The sequence below is a fragment of the Melanerpes formicivorus genome, unplaced genomic scaffold, assembly GCF_026170545.1.
Source record: "Melanerpes formicivorus ecotype bairdi unplaced genomic scaffold, bMelFor1.0.p_v2 SCAF_5, whole genome shotgun sequence".
Lineage (NCBI taxonomy): Eukaryota > Metazoa > Chordata > Aves > Piciformes > Picidae > Melanerpes > Melanerpes formicivorus.
This window is the reverse complement of record NW_027142357.1, coordinates 35700547-35728272: the sequence shown is the minus strand read 5'-3', so window position 1 is coordinate 35728272 and position 27726 is coordinate 35700547. Positions and strand designations below refer to the sequence as shown.

The 27726-nt window shown below is 39.2% G+C and overlaps 1 protein-coding gene across 11 annotated transcripts in view; it reads right to left on the bottom strand.

Moving 5' to 3' along the window:
• Positions 1-1175: 1175 nt before the first annotated feature.
• The window catches only part of R3HDM1 (R3H domain containing 1), a 51849-nt gene continuing 25298 nt past the window's right edge, over positions 1176-27726 (bottom strand). For 5 of the 11 annotated variants that reach the window (XM_068139137.1, XM_068139138.1, XM_068139139.1 and 2 more), the window contains 14 exons: positions 27392-27646; positions 23936-24090; positions 22377-22478; positions 19175-19435; positions 17841-17961; positions 12965-13119; positions 12183-12331; positions 9871-9974; positions 9097-9264; positions 5980-6149; positions 5628-5778; positions 4220-4302; positions 3304-3388; positions 1176-2587 (listed from right to left, as the gene is read on the bottom strand). In XM_068139137.1, the coding sequence (XP_067995238.1) occupies positions 2220-2587; positions 3304-3388; positions 4220-4302; positions 5628-5778; positions 5980-6149; positions 9097-9264; positions 9871-9974; positions 12183-12331; positions 12965-13119; positions 17841-17961; positions 19175-19435; positions 22377-22478; positions 23936-24090; positions 27392-27646 (2327 nt within the window). In that variant the 3' untranslated portion in view covers positions 1176-2219. The remainder of the gene's footprint in view (positions 2588-3303; positions 3389-4219; positions 4303-5627; positions 5779-5979; positions 6150-9096; positions 9265-9870; positions 9975-12182; positions 12332-12964; positions 13120-17840; positions 17962-19174; positions 19436-22376; positions 22479-23935; positions 24091-27391; positions 27647-27726) is intronic. The other 6 variants (XM_068139143.1, XM_068139140.1, XM_068139144.1 and 3 more) reach the window with 6 other exon arrangements.

Sequence of the window (27726 nt, the reverse complement as noted above, 5' to 3'; positions counted from 1 at the left end):
CTTCTCTACATCATTCAGAATGGATGGAAGCTCTCAGCTATTGCCTGCTTGTCTACATCGATGAAAAAACATCTTGTCCTGGAATGTGTGGGCCATGGGAGGCAACTGCCTCTCGGGGTTGTGGCAGATGTCATTACAGACTTCAACCTGCTAACTACTCTTACAGGATTAAACCCATAACCTTAAACTAGTACTGCTACTCAGCAAGAGATAGTGACAGAACCTGCATGTCAGTCATGTTATCTCTGTGCTGTTTAGAGGGGAATATTACAGCCTGCGTAAGATGGGATTCTTACCATCTTTGGGTTTGGGTGCAGTGAGATACAGCAATCCATTCCTGAGGAGGAAGAAATACAGCTCCTTGTTAAAGCAATACATTCAGTCACGAAGTAGCACAAGAATGCAAACACCAAGAAGTATCACTCTTTTAGGGAAGCAGATGGGTATAAGTAGGTTTGTCAATTGGCAAAGGGCTTGAATCTGAACATTTTCCCCACTTTTTTAGGGGACCATCTGAGTTTTAAGTTTGCCTTTAGTCACATAAATACCTGCTGCTATAGCATTTCGCAGAATCAAGTCTCATACACAAATCTAATTCATTAGACGACGTTATTCCCAGAAGGTAAGTTTTGTTCCAAGTGTTTTAATTCATCAGATGAAGGGTTTGAAGCATTGCACATGCACAGGCCTGTTCTTAACACTTCATGTGTTTCTTTGGTCAACCAGGAACAGCATATTTTTGTTCAAAAGATGAAAATGAATGCTGTGTTAGGCACCTTAATTATGTACTTTTCCCTCTAATATATGTTATTAAACTTACATTTACCTGGAGTTTCCACTTGCAGAGGTTACAAACGCATCTCGCCCAGAACAACAGCCTTAGGGGAACCAGCAGTTGCTAGTCCATGCAGCAAATCTGTGCCTGTGCCAAAAATAATAAACCACGAGCAGTCCCTTAGGGTATCTGATCCATTTTTCTTTTTACTTACATAGGTAAATATTTTAAAATGAGGAAGGGCAGGATAATGTAATGCTTCAAGAAGAGGAAGAGCAATAATGGTTGAGAAGTTCTAGTGTTTAAGTTCATTTGTCACATTTGAAGGGTCTAAACCATTAACACTTCTTCACCCAAGGTTTCAAAAGACTCTCAGAAGTTTAAAGAAGTGCACTGAAAGTTTGTGTTTGTAAACATTTATTTTTTGAACTGAAAAAGGCTTGCATCAGCACACATTGTACAGCCTTGCAAATTACACAGCTTGAAAAAAAAAGGTTTCATTTATGTGCATTAAATCTTTAATGTCCAGTGAGCATCTGCAAATGATGAAAACTTAAACCATTAGAAAGGTTTCCAGCACTTATCAAACACAATTACCTTAGTGTGAAAAGGAAAATAAAGAGATCCATACTGGTGGGAACACAATTAAAGTGCAAACATTTTGTCACTTGTGAAGATACACTTCAGTTTCTCCACGTTCTTGCTCAAAAGAAATATTAAAATGTGATTCAGTGTAACCTATTCATATTCCCCTTTAAGTAATTATTAAACCTGCTGGGTCAGAAGCAAGTCCCTCAAGAGTACAAATTATTTTCACATTGCTTGAATGAATCTCAAAAGCAAATAACCATCTAAGGAGTTAGTTCCTAAAATTATAGTCTTTTTGTTTTTCTTTCTTAAAAACAAAACAAAACAAAAAAGCCAAACAAAAAACTAACGAGGGACAAAGAACAGGTTAACTGGAAGATTTGGAGTAGTTTTCTAGATGATGAGTGTAATTAATTGAAAATGGTTCTCTTTACCCCTCCACCAATCCTCAGGTTCCTGCCTTGGAATGGACAGCTCTGTGCTGGCTGTGAAAAGGGATTATAAAATACAAATCTGAATATGGATTCTTATGAACGTTTGCTGTACAATAGAACTTTGGATCTGATACAAGAGTTCAAAAATATAAAACAAAACTACTATAAAAGTAGGGGGCATTTCATCAGCATTCCTTGTAGACAGCTGCCTGTCTCAAAGATGATTCCTTGCTATTGTCTGGGATTAACTCTGTGGTTTTGTCTTCATCTGGCTGGATCACTGGGTTACTCTTCAATGGCTAATGTCATGACAAAACATCCCAGGAGGCTCTATGAAGAGAACAGAAACCCCATCACATCAAGCCAATCAAGGAAAGGAGGACATGGAAGTAGTAAAGGCTGAGTGTCCACTGATGTAACTGCTACTGAGAACTAGCTCTTTCCAGAACATGAAAGTCGTAGTGCTTCTTGCTTGTTCTCAGCCTGAACTTGTTCACTGAGGTACTGCTTTGTTTCTTCAATGCATTCTGAGCAGCTGACATCGTAGGGAACATGGCTAGAACTGTGTATGTGGAAGCCAAGTCACTAGGTTTGGGTGGCTCAGTGTTCACACTACTGTCCCCACTGCCACAGTAACGGCGATGGTGCTGCTGCTGTGTTTGTAGACACTGTGAATCCCTCAGCCACCGAATCTTGGCACCAACTTTTAAGAGTTCTCCAAATAGTTTTTCTGCTTCCACACGAGTTATACCTTCTGGCAGCTCAGTAATTTCTAGAACTTTTCCCACAACTGAAACAAGAAAAACAGAATCTAAATCAGTCATTGCAGTTAATGATACAACAAATACAATGGAAAATGGGTCATTTCATACTCTGTCTCCAGTGGGCTGATAGCAAACACACAGGCATTCAATTTCTGATGGTCTAGAGAGCCTTTTGCTCTCACATGTAGCACTGCTTACAGTTATAAGTGTGTAAATAAAAGCTGAGAATACAAAAAGAGCCCTCAAAGGAGAGAGAGAAAAAAACCCCACAAAAAAACCAACCCCTAATTTTGCAGCAGGTTTGAGAACTCACTGTAGCATCTCACTGGCTTTGCAGGTCAACTCTTCAGACAGCACCGTGCTAAGAAATACCCTGTCTTTACTCAAATAATCCTATCCTGTTAATTGTTAGAAAAAGCTGATTCATCTGTAACTCTACAAAGAGTTGACAGTAGGTAAGACTTGCAACAACAATTCTTTACAGTAAAGATATGAAGACAGCTGATGTCAGGTGTTATTTGGATGACTTCTTCACCAGCCCCAAGGAGCTAATCTGTAAATCTCCTAATATGTCCCACATATCCACATGCCCATTAGAAGGAAAAACAGAAAACACACACACAAAAAACCCCCCACAACCAAAGCACAAACTAGTTTATAGTTTACATTTGATTCTCCATTTCATGCAGGTAAAAGGAAGCAAGGGTACATATGAGGACTGTGTCTATCAGCAATTCTCTACCTGGTTCTCCTGCACCAAGATCTGCTGAAGCAGCCTTCTTTGCTGGTTTCTTTCCCCTGTTTCCATGTCTGTTTCCAGGTTGACACTAGAAAGACAAACATAAATTATGTACTTTAATGACGATCCACCAGTATCACACAATTTCTGTGTTAGCTCAGTGAAAAAAACAGTGAAGAGGAAGTGTCTGGAAAATAACCTCAGCTACCGTGGTAAAGATTTTCATGTTCAGTTTTAGTCTTGGAGTTAAGCAATCCTGTAGTTAGGGAGACTCAATCCTTGGCTTCAGAAGAAAGGAAAAAAAATGATGATGACAAAAAAGTGAAAAATAAAAATCCCACCACTTCCCCCATCCCAATTTGTCGCATCTTCTGGCTGATCTTGGGTAGAACTGACCAAAGAAGAGGTAGGGGTCTGTGTGTCTGTCCCAAAAATTAAGTAGATGGTAAAGCTTTCTAGCTTTGCTGGCCCTAGTATTTTTGTTTTGTTGTTCTTGTAATAAACAAACCCACTCTTTGCTCAGAAATATCCACGCGTATTTTCTGCTTGTTTTGAAACTGTTATTCAAACAAAAGAAAATCCTTTTAGCAAACATTCTCTCTATAATTTTTGGAACTCCTGGTGAATAACTTAATTTTTTTTAAGTCCATCATCTACACTGTGATTAAAGACAAACTTCAGGAAAATGCTACAACACAAACCCACAAAAAACCACCACAACCCTCCCAAAAAAAAACCCCAAAACAACAAAGAACAATAGGAAGTATTCACACAGAAAAAAAGCTGTCAGTGGAAAGCAAGAACCTTCCACTTGGTTACTTTTGTAATGCAATAACACAGTCCCCTGTTCATGGTGGTTGTAATTGTAGTCCTGATTTGGTTTATTTCAGTGTTGCCAGGACATTGTTCTCTTTAATACCTGTTGGCTTGTTACTTGTCCACGTAATAAAGGTGGTGGATTGTATTGCAGGGGTTGGCCAAGCAATGGGTATCTGGCATCTCCTTAAAGAGAAAGGTAATTAGAAGGGTTTTTCTGTTATATGAAATGTTCCTCCAAGTTCCTTTTAAGATGCATATCTTACACAGAAAGGAAGGCAGAGTAACTATGCACAGAGCAGTGTATTTGGCTAGGCTTACTAAGTAAGATTTGGCACAAAGTTTTTCTTTACTGCTGTCTTATCTAAATCTTCTCATTTCAATGTGATCTTAATATGGCAACAGCTCCTCTTGTGGTACTAATTAAATAATTTTCTTGGTTATATCCCTGATTAGAGTCAGCACATCATCACATTCCTATTTGCTTCAAGGATCCAGAAAGACAATGGAATAGAAGTTTTTAACAATCACAGAGGACTAAGAAAGCTGAGAAGTACACTTTCCAACAGGCAACCTGGATTTTTCACAACAGCAATGACAAGGATTATGCAGCAGATAAGACAGACAAGAAAATAAGGTTGTCTTTATCAATAAGGAAGACAATTTTTTGTAAGCTTTTCTTTGCAGTAAATGTTTCTGCAAAACCAATCCACTAATTGTAACTCTGGGAACTATGCCCAGATATCTTTGCAAACTGACAAATGTGGGGTTTCTAGCATTTGGTCTTTAAACATTACAAACATCACAGTGAAAACTCCCTATTTTTATTTTTCTGTTGACATGGCAGCAGAAGACTGAAATTCTTCTACAAGGATTTTTTTTCTGGGTGGACTCCATCTGAAATACTAACTGGAGTAGCAACAGAATTGCTAGAGGCTTTAGTGCCATCACACTAATTTCTCTACAAAGGAATGACGAAATCTCCCTTAGGCAGTGGTTTGATTCGGTGTAACATCAACTAATAAGCAGGTATGGCAGAACATTCATCTCAACGTTGCATTTCTAAATCCTTCCCCCAAAAAGTAACGTGCCCACCTAATGTATGAAGATCAGCTAGTCCCACACTTTTATCTTTGTAGCTCTAAAATGATATCCTTTGTGACAGTCTGTGTCAAGTTCTTAGTTTATCTTCAAATTCTAACCATAAATCATGTCAAACATTAATACTTTCAATGCTGAAACAAGGAATTTCACATATAAGAAAGCTAGTGGGTTACAGAAGCTTTCACAATAACAAGATGATCAAAAGCTTTTGAGAATACAGGCGGCAGAATCAGTGCCAAGAGATAAGGTGAAATTCTACATGATGCTTGGGGGGGTAACTTTGATGACCCTGCTTCGACAGCATTGCTACTGAAGTGAGCCATGGCCTTTCAGACAATCATGTACCTTGTATTCTAAAACATTCAAATAGAAAAGGTAACACAGGTTTTATTTAATTAAAACTATACCTTGTCCAGGGACAAAAGGTCTAGAAAACTGAGACACAATAGAAAGTGGTGTCAATGCAGGACGGATGTTCTTCATGGTCGATAGCTGGGCTGGTGCTGGCGACTGGGCCGGTGAGGTGGCAGGGCTACCTACTTGAGGACTATGCTGCAACTGGAAGAAACTAGCAATTAGTGTTTTAAGAAGAGTCTAGTTAAACAAGCTAAACAACAGCTACAGCATTCAAAGACTAAAGTTAAAATATAGTAAGTATTATTTAGAAAAGATTTTTATTCCCCAAGAAGGTCTTTCATGCAAAGATGTAATTTACGTCAATTTTAAATCATCCTGGAGAATGAACCAAAAGCCTCGTACCTGTGCAGCACTGTCTAAAGTGCTAAGTTCTGTGGACTTCTGCCCCCTTTGATGATCACAGTAATATTTATTCTGTTTCCACTGTGGAGGTGAATGGTTCCGAGGCTGAGGGCTGTTGGGTATGTTTAGCTGCATCATTACTACTCCTCCACCTGGTGGTGGTGCTACTGCTACAAGACAAAATCAGAGAATGCAGTTAGCTCATCATACATTTCATCAATTGTCATTTTAGCAGAAGAGATATAAAGGACAATAATTGAAAAAATGGAAATAATTAATGTTTTGCTAAATAAGCTGCTGAATTCTAGAGAAAGAGATAGAGCAGTTACTGCTGTACATTTTCATTACCAGGTAAATGGGCAATAGTTAACTAGAGAGAGGAAGCTCCTAGAATTAGTGTAAAACCACTAAAGCTCATTCTTGAGACTATTTTTGAAAGAAATCATTCTTTGTAGGAGTAGCTGAAAGTATTCAACATTCATTGTGGTTACTGCCAGAGCAATGTGCAGAACATGTGATATTAAGCAAAAATAGGCTTAATTTAAAACCAGAAGCTACCTAGTTAGTAATACACACAGCAATAGCGACACAGATTTTCTCTGATGTGATAGTATACATCATAAAGACCTGGAATCAACCTTTAGCCAGAGGCAAAGTTACCCTTGTTTACAAGTTCTATACAGGAATGTTCTTCTGTCAGAGACTGCAAATTGACCCCCACATCCCATACCACTTGGCTACTGTGATAGCTACAGAAACACCAAAGTCAGGGGAGAACAGCTAAACAGCCAACACTGTTCTGCAAGGTCTAGCATGAGGAGCTGCAACAAGAGGCTGCCCTGGAGAGAAGCTGTCTTCCCCCTCTGACCTGGCTCTGTAATTGAGATAACGTCCTGTTTACCTGCTCTACCCACTGTTTACAGCATTTCTCAGAAGCCGTGGTTTGAACATAATTTAATCATCCACCTTTAAAGATGAAATCTGCAATCTTCTCCATGTACTATCTGCGTCATAGCATCAGTTAGTAGCAGTCGGATCCAGATTATAAAATGCATTAGTCTTCTATCTTTTGAAATGGGCTACTGTTTTCTCAACCCCAGGCTCCACAGAAAAAAGAAACAGACTGGATAGGACAGTTTAGGATAACCAACTCATAATATTAAAACAGTATTGGTCTTTGTAAACTGTATTCTGCCATATTCTCTACATTGATATTTATAAATCCAGCGGAAATATTAGCAACATTTTCACATCTTTACTTTTAATGGCAAAAAGTTCTAACCATGTGCTGCAGATTGAAAGGGAAGCATCAGATATCTGGTCAACTTTAGCAGAGGATATGGATTTCGGTCCCTGCTCTTTCCCTGTAAGAGCCACATTGTGAATATTTCAATGTTGTTGCACAGCAAAATAAAATATAACTGTTTATGGCTGGCTGTAACATAATCAGATCAATACATAACCCAAAAGTTTCCAAGTGGTAAAGCCATAAGCTCACATTGTTATATGTGCATCTGAAATGTACCAGACAAGCTTCAAAGGTATACGCTACATGTTACACACGGTGACGTTTCATTTGAATATTTTGTGCATACAAATAAGTGACACTTACATACATCTTATTGTTCCAGAACATTACAGTATTTGATTCTGCAGCACTAGCACACTCTTTTGACTGCTCTCTGTTCTGAGGGAATTTAACACCCAACAGAAACAGGCTTGTCTTTCAAAAACATCCACAGCTCCATTTGGAAAGTGTCACCATCAGAAAAAGCTAATGAAAATGCAATCTTAAACTTTTTCTGTACATCCAGAAAAGATTGATCTTTCTGCTACTCCTAGTTCCACATCATTTCAGCAAATGAAAGACAGAATGACAAAGTGTCATAGAACATGTAAATCAGCTTGCAGACACTTTATTACTAGTCAAAACCCACGAGAAGAGAAATCCTGGCAAAATCCTTGAATGTCTTTCCAGGTTTGCAGTCTGGTACTCTAACTTTTTCAAAGTAAAAGAACCACAACTCCACTGCTTTTGTGCATTTGTCCCCACTGTGCTTACCTCAGCAGCCTTGATATATTTCAGTATCACTTACTGAAAAGCATGCCTGCCTTTATTCCCTCTCTGCATCACAGAAGGCTCCCCTCCCCCAAACTTGTTTAAACTACAATTTAAGAGGCTTGAACCAGGCCTTCAAAACTGCCTTAAACTAGCACTTCCGGGACAAATTAGGAAGGTAGAACAAACAACTAGTGCAAGCCAAGTTTTAGATATCCTGAAATGAGGCTTCCAGAATTAAAGCCAAATAAACATGAAGCAAAACAGAAACAAAGCCTGCCCATGAACTATTGCCCACTGCTAATTCAGCTATCTCCCCGTGTAACTGCACATTAACTATTGACTAATAAATATGCTCCAAAAATATCTTACAAGATAAATGTTTGTGTGGAACACCTCAGTTCTAGTGGAATCTAGGTCATTGACCTGGAGTTGTTTAATCTGTTGCTTGCTTGCAAAATACTGAGACAGCAGTACAGGAGATTATTCCTTTTTGGCCAGGCAAGTCTCTGCTGTATCAAATTTCCTATTGGTAAAATAAAGACAGCACTGCCATGATCACAGGATTGCTCGGGAACCCTTTGTTTGGAGGCCAAACCCTAATGCTCTTCATGTCCTGACCAGTCCATCAATTTTACAATTACAAATTCAGAGTTCAAGTGTTTGGATATTAACAATGAAAAACATTTCATGGATGGGACAAGCTCTGGGTCACCACTGCCTTCACATGTCATCAAGACTGCTATTTATACATCTTCTAAAAACTGCCCTAATATTTTGCAGATTAAAGCATTCCAAACCTGATTTCAGTGCTTCTGCACAGATGATGAGTGATGCTTACCTGCTGAAGGCTGCCTCCAGGCTGCCCCATGAAGTTGGTTATTGTTTCAGTTAAGTTCCAAGTTACCATTAAACTAAGTTATAGAAACAGCAGCTCATATGAAGAATCACAAAAAAGCATTTGCAGATGTGGCACTCAAGTTGCAGTGAACCACAAAACCAGGGTGATAAAGATTTCTAGACAGAATGGCATAGATGAAAATCCCAATAAAATGTACCTTTTATTGGCTGCATGATGGAAAGAGCAGTGGGCGAACTTTTACATGATGAGGGTGGAGACACTATGCTGTAGTGCACAATGGAAGCAGCCTGTTGTGGCTTTGACTTTGATGAAGGTGGCAATAATGTAGAAGGTGATGGCTTCTGACTTGAATGGTTGCTATAAACTATGAAAGTAAAAGCAGTAAATAAGGCTGCCATAAAAACAAAACCAAAACACCTCACATAGCTTTACAGCATTTCCTTTAGGCTTTTCAGTAGTCAAAAAAAGCTACCTTTCCTCTATAAACAGAAGTCTTAACAGTTTTCACCCTCTTCTCAAACTCCTGAGTGCTACTCTTCACTCCATTAATTGAAATCTAGAAGTAGTGAAATCCTGTGTAGAAGAGCTTGTTTCCAGAATGTACCTTGATGATTTTATCAAATGTAAATGCAAATCTTAACATTTTCATCCTTGTAGCTATTCAGGAACAGATGAAAGTTACTGCTGACAAAGTATAGTTCTCATATCTGTCTCAACTCACACACAGATGTAGAAGGTATTACGATGCCCATTACTAAGTTCTAAGAAAGCAACTTTAGAGCTGTCGATGATAAACAAATTGAGACGTCAAGTTAAACTGCCTCCAATATAACTTCAGAAATGGAACACAGGACATACAATACAGTAGTTAACTGTAAATCAAAGCCTTAGCAGCAAATATTCATTCACCCAGCACAGTTAACAGCAAAGTATTTTTGAAGTCTTTCAATAAAAACATCATGCCCCCAACCTGCACACTGCTGTCCTTGAAGCTGCTGTGAGTTGCATGGTGATGACGTTCTAGGAAACTGTATCTGCTCGGATCCAGGAGGCTGCAAATATCCTACTGATGAACTGTAAAAATAGTAATAAAAAAAGAACATGACTAACAGGCACTTATGCTACACTTATTTCTCTACAATCATGTACTTGCTATATACACAGTCTGCAAATCACTGATTATTTTTAAATTAAAGATCAATAATATTCTGACTTGCCCCAAATCTACTCATTCTTCAGAAGACTGAAGTTTCACATCTCTTTTAGGCAAAAGCTATGCCCCACATACATTAAGAAGCTGTACTAATTGATCTATTTTGATAAGCTGTTTTTGTATCAATAGTGCTGTGTAGACATAAAGGTATGTAGAATAAAAAAACCCGTATTTGTTGTCTTGCCCAATTAACCTGAATTAGGTCTGAGTTAAACTATCACCACAGAACCTGCCCTGAGGCTCTCAGATGCAGCCCCTCGGCTGGAGACTGGCCCCATGCAGCCAAGCCAGCTCATGCAGCACAACAGTCAAGCGCACCTCTGCTTCAGTGTGCAGTAACACGGCTTAAAGAGATGATTGCCTTTCCCTGGCCTTACAAACAGGCTGTGGGGAAAGAAAGATGACTCAAAGACATAACTATCTTTCTTCTGTTTGGAATATGTAGGGAAAATGGACAGATTTATTTATGCCATGTATTTTTCAGGGCACCCAGGGGAAAAAGCATATGAGTAACAGACACAGGCAAGTCAAACCACTAACTTCATACTGCCAGAGGTAGAACAGCAGATTGGTGGACCATAATCAGAATGGTGCTTAAAAGTCCTGTACTTCATTCCTGCACTAACAGAGAAACATTCCAAGGGGAATGTGGGTTAAAAAAATTAAAATATTTCAAATGGTAGAAAAAAAAAAGTACTCCTGTTGGAGTTCCCATTTTTACCTATGTTGTCAGAAGGGGTTTGTTCCATCCTTTGTCCCATCGTTCAGCTATATAATTTTAATTTAAAGATTCCCTTCCATTACAGCAGACAAACCTCAGTGAAAACTGAACCATATGGATTTGTATCTGCACGGGATGTGTGCTCTGACACAGCTTCTCATCTGTCTAGTGATTATAGTTTTCAGCAGTGACCTGCAGGTGTGAGACTATTCAGTTCCTGCAGAACAGTATTCTGCTGACCTTGTCAAAGTGCTGCAATGTAACTCTTGTGATAAAAGCAAGATGCTGTCATTAGTTGCTATTCTGCTCTGAATTCTTGACAAATGTTTCCCTGTTCAAAAGAGAGGGGCATTCTAAATGATGCAAAAGATCAAGCAACAAAACTTACTTCAAAAATGTCTGGGATTATGTCTACCTATGATTTCACTGAACCTCAAATATAACTACAGATGAAAAGGATAAAAAGAACCTTCAGACACAAAGAAGAGGAATTCGTATTCTAGCAGATGCTCTGCAGCAATGACACAAATGCTATTTAAGTCTCTGCACTCACAAAAGGACATTACTGCTGGTTTGAAAGCTGCAACCAAGGTATTTCTAAATAATGCACATTTGTAACTTCAAAAAAACAGAGAGACAAATTTGTAACAAGCATTAATCCTAATGAATTCTTTTAGGTATCTGCCTATCTGCTTTGTCACAAACCCTTGAACTGTAGTGGGGGCACAACTGCAGACACAGAGGTCTCTGTATGTAGGCCAATTTGCTGTTACCAAGGTAGGCTCACAAAAAGTTATTTATCAAACAAAAGCCAAGCACAGGAAAAAGTTCCTATACTTGTTTCATAGCCAGCTTTGTGCCAGCAGGCCTTGTTAGCCACACAGCCTCAGTGAGCTAAGCTCCTTCCAGAAAAAGCTCTAAGAACAGAAGGAAGATTGATTCTTTTTTTTTCCTGGGATTCAAACACTTTTCTCTATGCCTTATTCAAGTAGTATCTTTGAGAAAACCAGTGAATATGGATAGTCATCTTAAATGTCACTGCAAAAAGGCACTGCTACTGAAAACACTCTGTAAGGAAAGGAATGCAGCAATCTTCAGATTTAGAACTGTAGTAAAGTATTGCTGGAAGTGATAGGGGAACAATGTTTTCCAGTCTAACAAGTACATCCCAGTTAAAGCAGTACTGGTTGTTTTAGTTAGCTGCCTAAGAGCAAAAGCAGGTACAAAATTTTCTGTAAGCCTGCCTTTAAAATACATTTTATTATATGCAGTACTATAGCGGATCCTGTCAGTTATTACAAGGCAATTAAGCCTGGCTGCTGAGAAATCGAGTTACTGTTAAACTCACCTTAAATTATTCTGTTGACCTGATGGAATGACACTGTAGTAAACTGGCATTCCTGTGGTGGGCAACCCTTGATTTGACTGACTGGGAATGATAACAGGCTGTTGATATGTCTGCTGGGGCACTGCTTGGGAACCTTGAGGCACCGAAACCTAAAATTGAGAACACATTAAGACTTGCTTCTGAGGACAATGTTTCTTTCTGCTTCCTGACCTTCACCTATCTTGTGTAAGAACTTTTGAAAAACCCAAACAGAAGCTGAAAGATTTTCTGGAGTTCTCTAAATCCAGAAGACTAGTGATAATAGTTGTTGAGGCAACAGTGCTTTATTTAAAACCCCACTTTTTATCTTCCCCCAAACTGGCAATGGTGGTTCTGAGGGACTCCATCAATTAACAAAAGAGATTTTCTCTACAATAGAAAGCAAGGTTGTAGTAAGGGAAATCTCAAACTTTGTGTCTCTCATCCTCTGAATCACAATTAACACAGCACTTGCCTTTCAATGGGACTAGAATTTATACACTTGTGACAGATTTTCTTCTCATCTCAGTTGTGGGGGGCTTTTTGTGTGTGTTTTGTTATGTTTGGTTTGTGTTGGTGTTTGGGGTTTTGTTTGTTTGTTTGTTTTTATTTTGATAATTTCTGTCCCCTACCTCACCTTCAACATCTGTGTGCAGCTTTCTGCCATTTACAAAGTAATGCAATTAATAATAACATTTAAAAAATTAAGAATTAAGATCACTGACACACAAGAGTGATTGGCAAGTTTTGAGTGCACTACCCACCTGATAAGATGGCACTGAAGGATATGGAACAATCACACCTTGAATTTGATTCCCAACATTGTTGTGTTGGCCACTGACTAGATTTTGACTCTGAGGCTGCTGAAGTCCAACTAAACCCTGGTAGTTTTGCTGCTGGTTGGGCAAAACCTGGTAACCTGAAATGATACATTTAAGTTTTACTTTGAAATAATGAACATGTTTTATACACAGTTGCCTATGTGAAAATGTACGTGTAGCATTTTCCAATGGCTTTCTAAATCTGGCAACTTCAGAGTCGAACGTATCATGCATATCAGAAGAAGCCAACATTAAAATTAGCAGATCTATTCACTTGGATACAGCATAAGATACTTTACATACTATTTGCAATGCTGCTGTCACATGCTTGCCATATTTATTTACACACTAAGTGGGTTACATGCATTAACACCTTGATTTGATAGGTGAAAGCTGAAAGCACTAGAACAAAGCATGCCAGATAAATATCAAAAGTAGTTAACTGTCTATTATTATGAACAAAGCCATTCTAGGTACTTTAGTTTTGAAATTCTAGTTATGCTAAACTCTACTAGTACCTCAGGTGCCCTAGGGCTGAGGGCATCTTGGCTGCGATTCAAAACTGAATCACACTTCAAGAAAATTTGTGTAATGCATGTATGCAAATCTTTTTTAAAAGGGCAATTTCCACTGAAACCTGCAATGCTAAAAAAAAAAAACAAAAAGGAACTGCAAACAATCTTCCAGGTAAATCTATGTTTGAATGCAGTGGAAGACATTTTATAGTCAAAAGTTGTCTTGGAAATAAAAATCAATTAAAAAATGTTCACATTTATCAGCCTGTAGTATCTCTGCAACAATTCATTATTGCTTAAACTGCTGCCTTTCAAAAATGGCCTGAACCCCCCCAGACTGCACCAGGAAGTCTGTGCATTTATTAAGTCCAACTTTAACTCCCACTTTCTTTTGAATTTTTCTTTTTAGAAGCATGTAATAGGTAACTGCTACCATGACCAAAACACATGCAGAACACAAATGCAGTTCTTTGTCAAACTCTGTTGCACAGGTAGGTACACACTACTTACCACAGCAGCAAAAACCCGTAACTCTCAGTGTGTCTGAGACAAGCCAGTTACTGCTCCAGAATAACAAACTTGGGCTTGTCAAGATGCACTGACAGCAAGAAGAGTCTGTGCATTCACATTCTACTGACCTTGTCATTCCCCATGCTCCCTGCCTTGGTATGGGACTATAATAAGGCAGATACAGCTGCAAAAACTCACTTGGAATTGTTGTTTAAAATACTGCATGGTCTGTTCTGAAATTATCCAGTTAACACAAAACACTTTTTTGATAAGCAAACTCCACCAACATTCATTCATCACACACGTGTAAGGTACAATGAACATTACTGCAGTCTCAGCAGGTTGTCTCTATAGAAATTGTGACAATGAAGGCTAAAAAAGACTTTTATTGTAACAAAATACTGCTTCAGAAAATTAAAGGGAGAAGATTCAGTTTGTTAAATCCAAGAGCACTAGTAATCAGAAATACACAACACTAAATATTTTCAGAGCACTAACCAAAAACTTTGGAACAAGACATGCCTGAATTATGATTAATAATTAGATTTTTAAGTAACTTTGAAGTTTGAAGTGTGCACAGAAATCCATCTCATACCCAGAATAAACAAAATGCTTAATTGTACTTTGATACAAAATGACCTACGGCACCTAAAAGGCAGCAGAATGAGAAGCTGTGGTGTAGGACAGATCCAATCCATACAGCTGCCATCTAAACTCCTCACTTCCCAGAAACTGCAATGTAGCTGTGAATATTTCTCAGCTTTTTCTGGCACTTCCAGAGACAGACATGATCAATTTTGCAAGCAGAGAGCAGCTGGAACAATACAGATTGACTGCCAAGAAGGTTCCCCACAGCGTTCCAAAGAATGCTCTATTTTTAGCTTCACAGTTTCACCTCTGCATAGAGAGTGGTCTGACAGAAATGGAGCACTCAGCAGAAAACCCACACCTGCCGCAGCAGATTGTCTCACTATACAGAAACACTCTGAAAAAGTGAATAAAAACCCCCACACAGACAAAAAAAGAAGCAACACACTTAATATTTACATAATTCAAAAGAAATCACTGTTAATAAGTTAACTTGCAGAATATGGAAATACATTTTGTGAACAGCACACTGAAAATGAGAAACTGCCCTTATTCAAGTAAAGAAAAGCAAGTACAATCATTTGGTTAACAAGCTATGAGCATAGCTTGATTACATCTATAGCTATTAACCCTGGCCACTGTGAAGCAGAAGCTAGCTGAACATCAGCTGAACAACAGCAGTTGTAATTCAGACAAGACTTTTAATCAAGCTGTGGGTCTCATGGTCTCTGGGTGCTCATTATCATGGCAGTTAGAAACACCTTTTCTTACAGTATCTTTTGGGCAACCAAAGCATTTTTAATAAAAGTGAACCCCCCAAATATTTCACCTGAAACCCCTTTAAAAAGGAAGCCAGGAAGCAGCTGAAAAAGAGACCGGTTCACTGTGAGAAATGTAAACCTCTCAGACAGTGTTACGGCCCCGAATCCAACAGCTCATAAATAAAGTCAGACCACTCTGCAATATTAAGCCCAAAGTGGCTTCGGTTGCCGTGCTTTCAGCAGCTGTCATCTTTTGTCTAAGTTTATGTTTGGAAAGTTATTTCATAGTTAGTAACCACTTTCTAAAATGAATACACCCCATGGCTTTTACTATAATACACAATGTGTTAATTCTTACTTTTGCCCAGACACATTGCTGTATTAGCCAAGTATGACACTGCCTTTGGTCTCAAAACCAGACACAGCTAATAGGCATCAACCACTTCAGATGTAGCTGTGTGGCAACTTGATACAAAGATTTATAGCTTAAAATAAATCTCCAGAGAGATAATTGCAATGCACACCACCTTATGAGCAGCTTTCAGAAGAGAAAACACGATGGGGAGCCTTCCGTCTCTAGAATGCTCCTCTAATGTGTCATGGTAAGGCAGCAGTTCGGAGACTGAGTTAAACACTAATTACACAGTTGATAGTAAAATACTGCTACCATTAGTCAACACCAAGTAACCAAATGGGATTGAATGGAATTACTGACTGGAGCACCCCTTCATTACTTAAATGGGATCCCTGATGTCAGAGCATGAAGCACGGAAAAGTAACAACCTTCACAGCTTGCTTATTTTGTTTGTTCTAGGAACACAGAGGGAGATTTTAGCTGCTGCTGCTTTTTACCCTACTCACATTACAAGCAGTGAAATTTACTCAAAAGGTAAAGATATGAAAACATACGAGAAAGCAACTTACTTACCCAGTAGCACCCGACTCCTCCCTTTGCATCCATCACCCCATGCTTTCAAACTCAGATTGTTTTGTTTGCTACACATATATACACCGGGCTCTCCACTTTAAACTATCTGTGCTACTCACATGTGCTGTCCCCATAAACAGGGAAGTCACCCCAGCGGAGCCCCAGGTTTTGTGCTATTAAGTAGCCTAGGTATTAAAAATTCTGAGGAAGGAAAGCAGGTTGTGTGATACAGTTGGATAACACATCTTTAACAGCAGTGGATAAAACAGGTTGCAAAAACAGGTATATGTTTTCTTTAAAAAAATGTAAACATACAGTAAGGAGGAGTGACAAGTGGTGCTCTGTTATGCAGTAAGCAAGTACCCCCCAGATTTTAAAATGATCTAACTACTCTACCATAAGTGGGCATCACATCTTGATCATTCTCCAATCAAATAATCCCATGTAAATCTGTGAACTAAGCCCCAAACCACCTCAACTGTTGCTGCTACCAGAGTACTTCCTAGAAGAACTGCAGAAGAGGGAAGCATGCCTCTTACAGCCCACTTCCTAGAACAGCTATAAATAAATCCAGTTAATATTTGTAAAAGCTGCTTTTTCATCCTACTTCTGTACAGCAGCACATAGCTGGGAGTGGGCAGAGGAATTAAAAAATTATAAAATCTTTCTTCCTGAAAGAAGCACAAAGGAAAAATCACATCTGACACAGCCAACTAATTCCCTGATTTAGGGATCTCTGCCTCCAAATATCATGAGATACTTCTGAAAGTTGTAACTGAGAGTTAAGATATTACTCAGAAGTAAATTTGCTCCAGGAACCCAAATCTTACTGAAGAAGTCATAACAATATTTTTAAAGTACAGATGATTAGAAAAATGGAAGCTGTAGTTAAAATTTGTAGGGAGAAAAGACAAGAGGAAAGAAAAGCGACAGAAATACAGCTTGACAACACTCGTAGAAGTATAACTCAGACACAGCTGAAATGCCTTTCCTAAAAACAGGAGGAACAGAGAACTAATTCTAACCAGTTAAGACTCATTAAATATTCTGTTCAATACCCAGATACCTTTAATCATAAGACAGAAGGACAAACTAAAACAGTATCTCCTGCACAGGACTCTCTTCATGACACGGCATGAAAGCATAACCTTTCAGTTAAGGTACAGCTCTGCATAGTGACATCATTTAAAGGTACTAATTAATTTTACTTTGCAAGTTACTAAAAAATTAGTAACTAAATTACAAGTTTTTAAAATTATTCAGTTCTGAATTCTGAAAAGCAATAAAATAAAAATATCCTACAACTGAAGTAACAGCACAAGGCACTCACAGTAATGGCTCAAATCAAACATTCCATGAACAGCTGACTCAATGTTTCCACCTTAGGTTGGTTACACTCTTTATCACATAGCTTGAACACCTATTTTCTTTGAAAATTGACAGCAAAGGTTTAAAAAGCAAAACCAGGAGAAACCACACCCAAAGTTCTCTAATGGAATGATAAGAGTTCAACAAACCTGTCTGCTGTCCGGGCTGTGCCAATGCTTGGTTTTGCTGTGTGTTGTAATGGACAGACACAGGTCGGTACTGCGGATTGGAGTGAGAGTACTGACTGGGGGTACAGTAACAAGCTGGCATCTAAAAACCAACAACAATTAAAGAGACTTACTACCTGCACATCTATAAAAGACAGACATCTAAATGCAAAAATCATCACCTGATAAAAGAAATATGCAAAAATTTACTAGAAGGTGCAACAAATGTTGCACAGTTTAGCAACCAAAAAATACATATACTACATAGATTCCCTATTTAAGGGAAAATTTATTTTACTTTTACAATAGAACTGACAATTCCCTATGTCTACAAAGACACAGAATCATAGAAGACTGCACTGGTTAGGCCACACCGCTAGTACTGTGTCCAGTTCTGGGCCCCTCAGTTTAGGAAGGAGGTTGACTTGCTGGAGCATGTCCAGAGAAGGGCAACAAAGTTGGTGAGGGGCTTGGAACACAAGCCCTGTGAGGAGAGGTTGAGAGAGCTGGGGTTGCTTAGCCTGGAGGAGACTCAGGGGTGACTTTACTGCTGTCTACAACTACCTGAAGGGGAGTTGTAGACAGGCAGAGGTTGGTCTCTTCTCCCAAGCAGCCAGTACCAGAACAAGAGGACATAGTCTCAAGCTGCGCCAGAGGAGGTTCAGGCTGGCAGTCAGGAGGAAGTTTTACACAGAGAGTGATTGCCCATTGGAATGGGCTGCCTGGGGAGGTGGTGGAGTTGCCATCGCTGGAGGTGTTCAGGAGGAGACTTGACAGGGTGCTTGGTTGCATAGTTTAGTTGGTTGGGTGGTGTTGGATGATAGGTTGGACGTGATGATCTTGAAGGTCTCTTCCAACCTGGTTTATTCTATTCTATTCTAAGTTAGAAAAGACCTCCAAGATTGAGTCTGTTAACCTAACCGTGCCAAGTACCCCACTAAAACATGTCTCTAAGTGTCAGACCTACACATTTTTTGAATGTGCAATTCTGTCACATCCATTACAGGGAAGTGATTCCATCACTTCTCTGGGCAGCCTGTTCCAGTGCTTAACCACATTTTAACCACATCTGAACCACAAGAAAACTATGCAGAATGTAAGTTTTACCAGCTACAGATAAATAATCACCTAGGTGATTATTGCTCAAGTAAACAGAAGTCATTCATTCCGAAGCACATAAGCCAGAAAAAACACCCCAGCCCCAAAATGAATGGTCACACAGCTGCAAGTGAAGGAGGACCCCACACCATGTAAAATACTCATTATAGAGTGGCATGATCAGTGCTTGTAGGAGAATGGAAACAGAGCCATTGTACCTGTGGTACAGTTTGCTGCATGTATCCCTGCTGCTGGAGGACTTGCTGGTTGACAGGGTGGCTAGATGTTGAATAGCCTGGAGCAGAAACCGGTTGGCCAGAGGGTGGTGGAGGTGGAGCAGCTGCGATGATATAACCAGACTGCTGTGGAGGCTGAAGAACAACAGTGGACTGGAACATAGCAGTATGGGGTTCAGCTGGATCGGCAGGTGGCTGGCGGGCAAGACTCATATGGCTGAACTGCGATCCTAGGTTGTCTTGCTGTAACAGTTAAGAAAGGAGAAGTTGCATCCACAAATGTACAAAAAAAAAAAAAAACAAAACAGGACTAAAGCAGCCAAATATTTCAGTAAGTTTCAGGTATGCAGGTCTCAGATTACAGAGCATTAGCAACATCAACCAAAGAACAGGAAAGAACAAAATAGAACTTCAGGGTTGACAGCAGAAGAGAACAGCCACATTCAGAGACTTCATTCATTTCACTGCAAATACTTGATTTTGATTACATTTCCTCTATTTTAAGAGTTCAGGTGTCAACAATGAAGTCAGAATTTGTGTCACTAAGATTTTCTGATTGGACTCCTCTAACCTGGTATTACACTAAAGCAAAGATTTTTTTTTTAGCCTGAAATCAAGTAATAACTGCAAGAAACTTATTCCACTGGTTACCCACTATCTGTATTTGATTAACATCTGAAACTACCATACTGATTGCACCAAGCACTGCAGGAGTCCTGTGAAATTTGAAACTGCTCTCTCTGTAACCCCAAGCTCCTTTTCTTTACACGCAATTCAGCATCAAATTGTCAGCAGCCTGGAAATGAAAAATTATCGCTAGTATTGTTTGCTAAACAGGAAGATTTGGTTCATGCTTCAAAACATGGAGGAACATCAAAAATATTTTAACACCTCTTGATCTTCCCTTGGATCATTCTGAGGAAAACAGAGTTAACAAAAAGAGTAAGTGCAAGCTCTTTTACAGATTAGCTACGTTCACATTTTACAATAAAATGCTATAGTTCCCAGGCTAAATATAGTGTTAATTACCACTGGAAATGCAAATTTGCACCTAAAACTTTATTTAGAATACCTTTACATCTTAAACCAGCCTTATTTTCATTAGATCAACAATCTAACTTAGCCTTTGGCATTACATTCCTTAATGATGCCTATTAACACAATTATATTGCTTTCCTACATTGGATTTAGCATTTTGATTTTCATTCCTAGTTTAGAGAGGAGATACTAAGTTAACCCAAGGCACAGGCATTTATTTCTGTTACACTACCAGTAAGAATATCCTCATCTGGTCAGTTTGTTCTGCAGTGAGATGTTCATGTCAAGCCTGATTAACCACTAAACATAGCATTGCCAATAAAGGGATAAAGTAAACTTCATCAGTTACAGAGGTGTTGCATTTAGATTATGAACTACGACCATCAATCCTTTTCACTATGTTACTTCAGCTACAGTCAGCACAAATACATTTTTGGAACTGGCAGCAACCTTAGCATTTGAACCTATTCCCTGAGTGTGAAATGTCCTGAAATCACTACAAACCTGGAAGGAGTTTCATTCTCTGCTCTAATATCTATATGCCTAACAACAACAGACCTCACTAGGGAAGATTAATTAAGCTTACTGCCAATTAATAACAGGGTAGGAGAATGAAAAATAAAAGCAGAAGTAAAACCAGCTTGCCCCAAATCCCCTGCTTCTGCCTAAGCTCAGCTTCACTCCTGAGTATTTTATCTCCTTCCCCAAGTGCCATAGAGTGATGGGGAATGGGTGTTCATAATACTTAGTTGCTGTTGCTCCTTCCTCCTCTCGCTATTCCACTGCTCCAGTGTGGGGTCCCACCCATGGGAGATGCTGTCCTTTGTGAACCACTTCAACATGTGTCCAGCCCTTCCCACAGGCTACATTTCTTCATGAACTGCATCACTGTGGGTCCCTTCCAAAGGTTTCAGTCCTTCAGGAAGATTGCTCCTGTGTGGGTTTCCCACAGGGTCAGTGGCCCTGCCAGAAAGCCTGTTCCTGCATGGGCTCCTCTCCATGGCCCACAGCTCCTATTAGGACCTGCTCCTGTCCTTCACAGGCTGCAGCTTCCTTCACGGTGTCTCTGCCAGCTCTAGTGTGGGATTCTACACAGGCTGCAAGGTGGGGAACTGCTCTACAATGGTCCTCATGAGTTGCAAAGAGAGAACGTGTTTCACAATGGTCTTCTCCACATGCTGGAAGGGAATCTCTGCTCCAGCACCCTTTCCTCCTCCTGCCTTTGGTGTCTGCAGAGGGTTTCTCACTCCTCTCCCTCACAGCTGCTGCATAGCATTTTTCTCCCCCTTTCTCAAATACATTATCACAGACACACAACCAGCACCAGTGACTGACTTGGCTTTGGGCAGCACAGGATCAACTATTTGAGCTCCCTGAAATTAGCTCTGTCTGACATGGGGGCAGCTCCCAGGCCCCTCCCACAGAACCAGCCCTGCATCTCACCTGCTACCAAAACCTTGCCATATCAACCCAATACAAACATGTGTTCATTAGAGTATCACAGCAGCCTGATGAACTCAGAAGCCTCCCTTTTGACCTGGTCTCTAGTTCAGACTCTGCCTTGGACAACTCTGGGTTTCAGTTCCTATTTGTGTGGTTTCTTTTTTTGTTTATATAAATTGATTTTAAAGCAGAACAGTCTAAATACTTCCTTTCTATTTATTAAACAAAAGATGACAGTGAAGTCGAATTGTTAAGAGTTCCAGCAAAGAGGTTACAAAAAGGTAACCTCAAAAATCAGAACAGCTGATCCCTCAAAATGAATTAGGGTTCAGCAGGAGAAAAAGCAAACAAGAAGACAAGGTGGAGGTGGAAAAGGGTTAATCCAGAGACATAACAAAGTACTGACTGGCTAACAAAACAATTGCACTGAAAAGCTGTTCCTTCACATAGGGAAATAATATATATCTAAATATAGAGCTACATCAATATAGCCTTAACTGTATACATCTCCACTGAGCTTGAAATAAAACACTTTAAAATCTCAGGAACTACTTTTCCCCACTTTGGGTAATGTTTTACTGTGATTGAGAAGCTAGCCAGTCATCACATTGGTATCACACACCACTTACAAGCAACCAAGCAAAGGTCAGTAACTACTAAAGATTAACCCATGCAGAGCAGAGATGAAGAGAAGATGTAATACCACAGAATACTGCTGTGTAGAGGAGACTGGCAGGAGCGGGGGCGGATAAGAGACTGCAGAGTACGGAACAGGCTGGGAAGAAGGCTGCAGAGGCCGCATAGGCTGAAGAAATAACAGGTTTATAAACATGGTTAACACCAGAGTAAGAGAAGAGAAAACAAGTCTAAGTCTTTTGTAATAGAAAGAGCAACTATGCTTCATTACCAGAACAGGAATGGATACTTAAGCTCAAGACTGCATCAAATTAAAACAGAAGTAATTTTCAGTATGTCAGTCTTCCAGCAGGTTTCAAATTACAGAGCATTAGCAAAATCAGCCAAAGAACAAAAGGAACTGTTAACTGTATTTCAAATGATTTGCCCTTAATATTTACTGCTTCTTTTTGAAAGTTTTTTTAAAATTATAAAATAAAACCTGCACATTCATTTTAAACACAAGTTGTTTCAAAGCATCTGAAGACAGAATGCATTTCTTGCTAAGTACAGATCAAAACACTACTTTCACTTATTCAACAATACTAAAATATTTTCTCTGGGTTGCAGCTATCTGAGCATCAGAGAGGTGTCATTGCTAATCATAGTTTGGGCAGGTTGAACCTGAAGTGTCCACTGAGAAGTCAATCATAGAAATAATGACAAACTTGGGAAGAGAACTGCAAATACCACATACACATTCCCATAAAAAGTAAGAGAGAGAGTACAAGTGAGCCTTTTTCTCTACTGTGGCATACGCAGGTATCCCGAACAGAAGATTTGAACAGGGGAAAAGAACAAAGATAAAGATTTAGATGAAGCTGTACAAATAACTTTCTGATAAAACTTGAGATCGATTTGAAAAACCACAGGAGGTGAGAGCCAGTAGCTTGGTGCCTGAAATAGGTGCTGAGTAAAAAAGGTAGCACTCTCCCTTCTGCCCATACACACTCTCTGCTTTTCTTTCTTCTTCTTCAAGGGCTGAGGTCACCTTTAATCTGTCCTACTTTGCTAAATTCCTCTTGTACAAGAGAATAAAATATTCTGTACTTCAGCATACAATTCTGTGAACAGAGTAAGTCAAAGTGTCACTATGGAGGGGTTCATACTCTACCAGTCCTAAAGCTGCTACTTTTGTGTCATGAGTACTGCTTGTGCAGGATATCTCGAGAGTTCAGCTGCCTGAAAAATAACCTTAAGACAGGGAGACAAAGATCCCAGTTGGATTAACTCTCTTCTCATATTGCTGCCTATATTTCTGTTAATGCCAGGGGTAACCATACAGTGTGGCTAAGGACAAAGGCAAAGCCTCTTTCCAGAGCAATCTGGACTAGTTCTTGATACCAGAGCATTGTCATACTCCAATGTGTCAATTTTTTATGAAAAGGCTGCCTACCACGGGCAGTTAGTAGCAGAACCAGTAGTTCTGAGGACTGTGACAGAAGAATTCCAGTTACCCACACCTGTGTAGTTATTACTTCTTAAGCTGTGCTTCCAACAGAACATGCCTGTTGGTCCCTTGCTATCAGCCATCAATTTGACAGCATCTCAACATCACTACAAGCACCATGTATTTGACATGTGCACCTGTGAGAGGACATGGTTCGCTGCTGGCTGCTGCTGAGGTGCTGCGGGAAGAGGTGGCTGTTGTGGAGGTCCAGGCACTTGGGTCCTAATGGGTTGCTGAGGCATAGGAGGATTGTACACAACTGGAGTCCCATCTGGATTAAGGAATGGCTGACCTGAGAAGTCAGAAAAGAACAAAAACCAAAATGACAGCCAGCTGCATCATCTGAGTTTGGAGACAATAAAGACTAACATATTTACTCTAGACAAACTGATACATTTTGAAAATACAAGCAATTAAAAACCCAAACATTTAAAATAAACAAAGACACCCCACTCTGTACTTATGGAACACAGAAAAATATTTATTGTATCCTGCTCATCTTGAAAGCTCATTTTTAATTAAATGGATTGAAAAGGGCAAGACTCAAAGGAAAAGCCTCTAATCAGGCCAGCCTGACCTAGTGTGGGGTGTCCCTGCCCATGGCAGGGGGGTTGGAACTAGATGATCCTTGTGGTCCCTTCCAACCCTAACTGATGCTATGATACTAATCAGTTTGAACAGCAATGAGAACACAGGAAAGCTTACAGGCAAGTATTAAAAAAAAATCAAACATATAAAGGAGTAGAGCTGCAATTGTGTTCCCATAGCTGCTGACAAGATCACTTTAGCTTTCAAATTCTTCTATTTGAAAATGTGCAACTTCAATATTACAGTAGTGGACTTAGGAAAAAATAATTGAAAAAAAAACTTCTTAGAAGTAAATTATGAACAATCAGTGATTTATTTTGGTGCCTGGGTTGAAAGAAAACAAAACATAAGGAACAACAGATTAGCTAGCAAGGCCCTGTGCCTAGCTGCCTAATGACATGTGTCATGCATTGGCTTATTTTGATGCTTATTTGAAGGTCCAAATATTCATATACATTTTTCTCTTCCCTGTTACAAAATAATCTGACATTCTTTCCAGAAAGAATCTCAGCAGAGAGACCGAGTCAGACTTCTAGCCAAGGTCCTGTCAAAGTAGACTAATGCTCATCAGGATTTCTTTGCCCCATCACATTTAAAATGCAACTAGCCAACATAAAAGAGAGAACTAAGGCAATTAATACAAGGGATAGCAAGGAAACATGGACAGATCTGCTAAAATAACCTGTATATTATGCAGCTGGACGGCAGGTGATCAAGCTGCATTCAAATCTAGTTTAATGGATTTCTCTTTAATGCTCAAGAACTGGGAATATTCTACCACTTGCTAGTAATCACAGGAGCTTAACTTGTTCCCCATAGAGGCTGAAACAGAACTGGATTTTCATAGCAGTTGTCTTCAGCTACTGAGAATGACAACTCTGCTGATCTAAGGTCATCAGATCCTCTGTCAGAAATACTGAGATACTAGTCTATTTTTTGAACTCTGTCATTTAGAACAATAAAGGCAGATAAATATTTTCAGAATATGATGATTTGAGCATATTGTAAGTCAAAAGCTTCTTTGGACTCAGAGCTTCCTTGTTCTGGAAGTATACTTTAGCTTGTGTTAGACACTCACTAGAGAATAACGTAATGTTCCGGTATGAAAGATCATTAAAACTGGTTTAAGTACACTAAAAATGAGTAAAATGTAGAAAGAACCATCATTTGAAAATCAAGCTGTTTGTAATAAATACCAAAGTTAAGTCTAAATTCTCAGCCTTTTCTCAGGGAGGTGAAAGTCCAAGACACTTTCAGATGAACAACTTTCACAATAACATGTGTTTCCCTGCCGTTCCCTGCTACGTGGGCATCCCACCAATGTAACTGGGGAAATGACAGCAGCACAGGAGGAAGACAGTGAAACTATTCCTACGCATAGGGACAAGCTCATAACCAAAATGAAGATGATTTAACACTTGCCATTTTTTACATGACAAAACTGTATCATGTGATTCTATGTTTCACATGAAATCACTTCTAAATTGGTGGTATCATTCCAGTGCCTGCAGTATCTGTTTTGCTGCACAATGCTACGGCTGTGCTATAAACTCACAGTGTGAAAAATGCTAGCCAACACTCTCTGTATTTCATGTACAACACACAAAGCAGTCAGAATGTGCAAACACTAAGCTCTCTACTTCATCTAACAAAACCTGTTCACTAATCATCCTACTTCTCTTCAGATGGTCACCAGACACAATGGCAAAATCATGTGCAAGATGTACAACCATCACCTTAGAAACAGAAAGGCTAAGTCAATAGTGCTATTGTCCAGATCCTGGATCGAAGATGGCAAATACACCCTCCTCTAAATCCTACAGCTATCTATGCTAATTAGATGCTACAACTCATCACTTCTAAACACTTTTTTTAATCAAGGGTGGATTAAACTCCTCATTTCTACAGTAAGGCATTTAAGAGAAAGCTCTGGCAGCACATCAGTATGCATAATCATGAAAAGAAAAATACATTTGTATACAACAGCAGTTGATTTGTACTAAGGAAAAAGAGAAAAAGATCTATTTCAATGTTAAATCCCTTAGACAAAAAAGGGAAATATTTTGAAATTAATATCAGATCAATATTACATATTTATGTGATATTCATGAATATTAAATAACTGAATCAATTTAACAACCCTCATGCAAAAAAAAATTAGTTCAAAACATCACACACATATCCAAACATAATGAAGTCCATCTACAGATTGATGGGAAATAGATATTGGAGGAAATAAATCTTTAAACTAAAACAAGAGTATTATAATTTCCCAAAGATTACAGCGTGTTACATAAAAGGTAAATTAGAATTTTCAGTATTTCTTGACTTCCACAATACAGTAAGCCTGCCCAGAGCATACTAACTAGTCATTTGCTCCAGGCCAGTAGCTACACATCTCCTTGACTCAGCATTGTGAAGCATTAATTTCCTACTACTTCCTAAAAAAATCAGCACTGGCCAATTACTTCAACAGCAGTCTGGAAATAGCATGTAAGCTCAGGTTTATTTCTTTCACTTGCATTAAGCCAGTGGCACGAGCACAGAGACACAAGAATATGTTGCAACAAACTAAATGAAGGATGATAAATTCTTTCAAGTCAAGACAAACACTTCTTCAGGCTCTCTGCCCTCACTGAAACTGTTTTGTAGCAGGCCTGGGAAAGAATTTTCTCTCTCCTCAGAAAACCCCAATTAATTTCAATTATGCTGCATTCTGGATAATAAATTACAGGATTTTCATCTTTTGTGCAAGCCACTTATTGAACTTTACAGAGAAGTTAAAATTCTAGTAGAGAAACTCAGGTGAGTTTATTGATTTATTTAATCCTTTGTGCTTTTTTTTTTTTTAAATTAAGCACATTGAACAGACAATCACAGGGGAAAGGAGGGAAAGAGGAAGAGAAAAAGAAAGGACAACACTGACATTCAATCTTAAGTAAATACTCATGCATTCTTCCCCAAGTTCTTAATTGTAACAAAAGCATCAACAAGCATGTACCAACCTGTTTGAGGGTTGATCAGAACACTGCCAGGTGGTATGCCTGCCGCTTCCAAGGGAAGCAAAAAGAAGCTAGTGCTAGTAGGTGCCACTTGCCCGCTTATGCCACCATCAAAGGAAAGAGAGTTACTAGTGCTGACAGTTGGATAGACGGCAGGCGTGCCATGAGAAGGCTGGCTTAGAGCTGGCACTGGAAGAGGCTGCTGGGTGTGAGAAAGAGAACCCGTGGATGACCCTACACTACTAGAAGACTCTGAACCTAGGAAAGGAGTAATGAGAAATTGTTTTTACCTAGAGACAGAAACATCATGGTCACTTCAGATATATACTTGTAAATTC